The sequence below is a fragment of the Emys orbicularis genome, chromosome 1, assembly GCF_028017835.1.
Source record: "Emys orbicularis isolate rEmyOrb1 chromosome 1, rEmyOrb1.hap1, whole genome shotgun sequence".
Taxonomy (NCBI): domain Eukaryota; kingdom Metazoa; phylum Chordata; order Testudines; family Emydidae; genus Emys; species Emys orbicularis.
In genome coordinates, this window is record NC_088683.1 from 140,085,787 (window position 1) to 140,090,634 (window position 4,848).

At 50.6% G+C, this 4,848-nt stretch overlaps 1 protein-coding gene across 1 annotated transcript; it reads right to left on the reverse strand.

The window, feature by feature from the left end:
* Positions 1–1,409: 1,409 nt before the first annotated feature.
* KCNA5 (potassium voltage-gated channel subfamily A member 5) lies at positions 1,410–3,281 on the reverse strand. The gene has a single exon (XM_065401677.1). The coding sequence runs from the start codon at positions 3,279–3,281 to the stop codon at positions 1,410–1,412; it is 1,872 nt and encodes a 623-aa protein (XP_065257749.1).
* Between the last annotated feature and the right edge of the window lie 1,567 nt (positions 3,282–4,848).

Below are 4,848 nucleotides of genomic sequence, written 5' to 3' on the forward strand. Positions count from 1 at the left end.
GCCATGGTAAAGGCATGAAACATCCTTCAGCAGTGCAACAGAAGTATGCAAAAAAATAGTAAGTTCTTTGCAACAGAAATGATAATGTAGCGCTTTGATTTGAAGTAACGAATCAACTTCATTTCAGTGTTCACTAAGGTAGCTGCACAGTGCCATGTCATCAAAATGAAGATGCTCTGTCATTGTCATTCAGGAAGATTGAAACTGTAAAATCCATAACATTATGACGGTTTTGCTTTGAAATAACAGAAAAAGAAAACATTTTGATGAAAGATGGTTCTTTCCTCCTCAGTCCAAGACATAAGCCACATGATGGTTATTTAAGTTGCACTCTGTGCCATGTCAGACTCTACGTGCCATCCGTTTTTGAAATATGATCATTAAAAACAGCGAGCCATTTATACAAATGGCCTAGGTACGCAATGTGACTGATTCGTGTGCTAAAGAAATCTGGAGTGTAAATCAAAAAAGCTTTGCAGATACTGCACACATGATTAGCTTTCAAGTTGTTTCCTCCAGTTCCCACTGTTTTTGATCTGTTGTGCACTTGGATAAAAACTAGTAACAGCAGACAATAGCCTATAAAAAAAATCTCAAAATTATACCAGCGGTAGAAAAACAAACAAACAAAAAGCTGCACAATTTTTTTCTGGGATATAAAGCACAGGGCTGAATTATTAGAAATTCTGAAACAGTAAGATTGTTAATAAAAGTACTTATAAAGAAATATATCTACAATATTTAATAATTTAAGGCTCACAAAAAACTAACATTTTCTCAACAACAAAACAAAAGTTTTCTGCTATAGGGTTAAAAGCACCAAATTCACTTCACATACTAGATAACCAGATCTGTACTGATCACAAGGGAGAAATCTGAAAGTGTTTCTTAGCTAATGTTTCTAGTGCTTTAATGAAGTCATGTTTCACAGGAAAATAAATATCCCATTCATTCTTAAATACAATTACACATATATAAAATATATTGGAATAATTTCAGTTTGAAACTACAGTACAAAAAAAATCCATTCATCCTCCATACACAACCCCCCTCCCAATCTTTTAATACTAAACTTTGAGCAAGTGAATTAGTTACAAATGACCCCTTTAAAATCACAGTTTGCTAAAGTAAGTGTCTACAAATAACACCAGTTTGCACTGCAATAATTTACCAGCTCCTGCATCATGGAGTATAGCTTATTCTTAGTCTATTTTAAAAATAGGTGACCCTTTGTGTCGTGGAAAAAAGAACATAAAAACATGTACTCCTGGAGATCTGTTCAATTATAAAATATAGGCTGACTTAAAATACTGTCTAAGTGATACAAAAAATTATATATATATACATATATATAATTTCCAACATCAACAAATCCTGCTGTACCTCAGAACCCAAATTCATTCCCTTCCTTACAGGTCTGTTTCCCTATTGGTGTCCAGACAGAGTGCATAGAGGGATTTTCTAAGATCTAGGTTGCTTTTAGCTTTGATATTGGTTTTCTCTAAGGACCCAGTGCCATTGTTGATCCCCTCACTGTTTTCCAAGTGCACAACAGATTTGTTCAGAGAGTTTTTACTGTGACTTCTCTTCAGCTCCCCCCCAGCTGAGCTGCCCTGAGCGCTGCTGGGCTCCTCCTTGAGAATAGCCTGCTCTTCGTTGTCAGTTCCTCGGTGGTAGAAGTAGTTGAAGTTGGACACGATGACAGGTACGGGCAGGGCTATGGTCAGCACGCCAGCGATAGCACACAAGGAGCCCACGATCTTGCCCCCTACGGTGACAGGCCTCATATCCCCATAGCCCACCGTCGTCATGGTCACCACTGCCCACCAGAAAGCGTCGGGGATGCTGGAGAAATGGGAGTCTGGGTCGTCAGCCTCGGCAAAGTACACGGCGCTGGAGAAGAGGATCACCCCGATGAAAAGGAAGAAGATGAGGAGCCCCAGCTCCCGCATGCTGGCTTTCAAAGTCTGCCCCAGGATCTGCAGCCCCTTGGAGTGTCTGGAGAGCTTGAAGATCCTGAAGACCCTGACCAGGCGGATGACCCTGAGGATGGCCAGGGACATGGCTTGCTGCTGGCCCCCGTTGTTGTTGCTGGCGGTGCTGGGGGTCCCAGGCTCCTGTTGCTCCTGAGCCAGCTCGGTGCCCAGGGTGATGAAGTAAGGGATGATGGCCACGATGTCGATGATGTTCATGATGTTCCGGGAGAACTCGGGTTTGCTGGGGCAGGCGAAGAAGCGCACCAGCAGCTCGAAGGTGAACCAAATCACGCAGGTGGTCTCGATGATGAAGAAGGGGTCGGACAGGCTGCTGGGGGGCTGCATCGGGGGGGCCTCCCCGGCGGTGCCGTTCAGGGCTGCCCCGTGCGGGGGCAGAGGGGCCTGCAGCTCCCTCTCGTCCCGGAACTCGGGCAGGGTCTCCAGGCAGAAGGTGATGATGGAGATGAGGATCACCAACACCGAGACAATGGCGATGCCCCGGGCGGAGCTGGAGCTCTCCGGGTACTCGAAGATGAGCCACACCTGGCGCTGGAACTCGTTGCGGGGCAGGGGCTTCTCCTCCTCCTTGATGAAGCCCTCGTCCTCCCGGAACCGCTCCATGGCCTCCTCGCCCAGCTGGTAGAAGCGGATCTCGTCGGCGAAGACGTCGATGGAGACGTTGACCGGCCGGCGCAGCTTGCCCCCGGACTGGTAGAAGTAGAGGATCCCGTCGAAGCTGGGCCGGTTCCGATCGAAGAAGTACTCGTTGCGCAGCGGGTCGAAGTACCGCATGCGCTTGTCCGGGTCGCCCAGCAGCGTGTCCGGGAACTGGTTGAGGGTGCCCAGCTGCGTCTCGAAGCGCAGCCCGGAGATGTTGATCAGCACCCGCTGGTGGTGCAGGGCGCGCTGGTTCTCCTCCTCCTCCTCGGCCGCCGCGGCCATGGCCATGCCCAAGCGGTGCCCGCCTTCCTCCGGCAGTACCATCGCCTCCTCCTCGCCCCCTCCCGGGTAGGGGCGCGGCGGCTGGGGAGGAGTAGGCGGCGGCGAGGCACCCCGGGGAGCGGGCACCCTCCGGCTGGTGCTGCCGGTGCTGTCGCTCCTGCTTCTGCAGCCGCCGCTGCCCGCCCGGGGCTGCTCCTGCTCCGGGGCGCCGCTGCAGTCGTTCAGCCAAGCAGGGGCGGCGGCGGAGTTGGGGATGTGGAGCAGGTCCCCCCGCCGCCGCGCCCGGCCGCCTCCAGCATCCTCGCCCCCTCCCCCGATGGCCGTGGCGCCTCCGTTCTCCAAAGTCACCAGCGCGATCTCCATGGGCAGCGGCGGGAGGGAGGCGTGGGGCAGGCGGCGGGCATGCTGCGCTCCCCTCCCTCCGAGCCGGCCACCTCCGGGCTGCCCCCGGCCGCCGCCTCCGGAGCGCTAGTGCGCCGCGAAAGGCAGCCCAGCCGAGCCCCAGGGAACCGCGCGGGGACCCGGATATGAACGAGCGAGCATTAGGCTTGACGTCAAAGAGGATCCCTTCTTCCCCGCGCCCCCCAATGCAAACAACCAGCAGCCTCCCCGGTTACCAGGCTACAGCATCCCTGCCTGGCAAACACGGCCCGCCCTGGCCAGCCGCCCTGCCCCTCGCCCAGCCCTGCCCCTCGCGGCGGCGGCCCCCGGGGGACAAGGGGATGTTCCCGTGCCGTGCACATTCCTCCCTGGAATGGTAACTGCCCGGGAGTCAGGGGAGCTGAGCTGGGAGAAGGGCACTACAGGTAGTTGACTTCACCGTGGAAATTCTCCCCTTCGGATCTCAGTCACTCTGAAGCAGATCCAGGGGAATCAGTGGATCTACTCCGGGTTCACACAGGTTTCACTGGGCTCTGAATCTGGTCCATGGGGGGTGGGGAAGGGTTCTCCATGGAGAAATGGCAGGGAAGAAGTGCAAATATGACAAAACAGGGAACCATTCCCGAGCTCCTTACTCGGCAAAGTTCCCACTAGGATCCATGGGGCAGCGATCGCAGTGGGCTTTAATGAGACTATAACCATCCAGCTCAGACCCAGAGAAAGTCTCCTTTCAGTTACAGATCTATTGATGCCAGTGCGTGTAACGAGAGAAATGGGTTGATGAGAGAAGGGTCGGCTAGACAGGACCCAGAACCGCTGTAATAATGTGATGCAAGAAAGGACATGGAAAATTGTATCTCGCATCAAAAGGGGGTATTTTCCCTTTGTGGGGTACATGAGCGATTGAAGTTATACTATTAAGCCTGTCCTACAGTGAATGTATAGACATCGCCCCCACTCCAAAACACACACAAGCTCCCTCTCTCACACACATGCCTGCACACACAACCAGTTCAGGCTGAAACAAAGGATTATACTGCCTGTCCCCATTCATGGATTATTCGTTAAAAGGATTTTATACAGAGAGGTCTGTAAAGTCTCTCCGGCTACAAAACCCCATTTACACATAATGAAAATCATAATCAGAACACACTTTGGGGATTCTTTTGGCCTTTCGATTTTTTTCCAAGTTCAGACAGAACAAAGAAATGGGGTGTTGGAGCCTACCCTGCGTTTGCTTAGCCTGCAGAAGACATGAGTTGATATCTGTTTCAAAGCCCTCCGAAGGAGAAAACAAAATATTTTCATCCGAATAAATTTCTATTTAGGATTTCAGCATGTCAACACCATTGATCATGTTTTCCATTGACATACGTTCTTAATCCACATCAAAACTTTGTAAATGTCAATAGATGCAAATTTATTAGATAAAACGGATTGAATCTGTTTTCTACCTTATCACACTGAGTGGAATCAATGCTAAGATACTATTTGTTTGCCATCTTCAGTACATCTCCTCAATTTCTATATGGGATTATAATAAATATGT

What these genes read in the sequence shown, in the direction of transcription:
- KCNA5 (XM_065401677.1), bottom strand. Translation starts at nt 3,281, where the DNA reads ATGGAGATCGCGCTGGTGACTTTGGAGAACGGAGGCGCCACGGCCATC.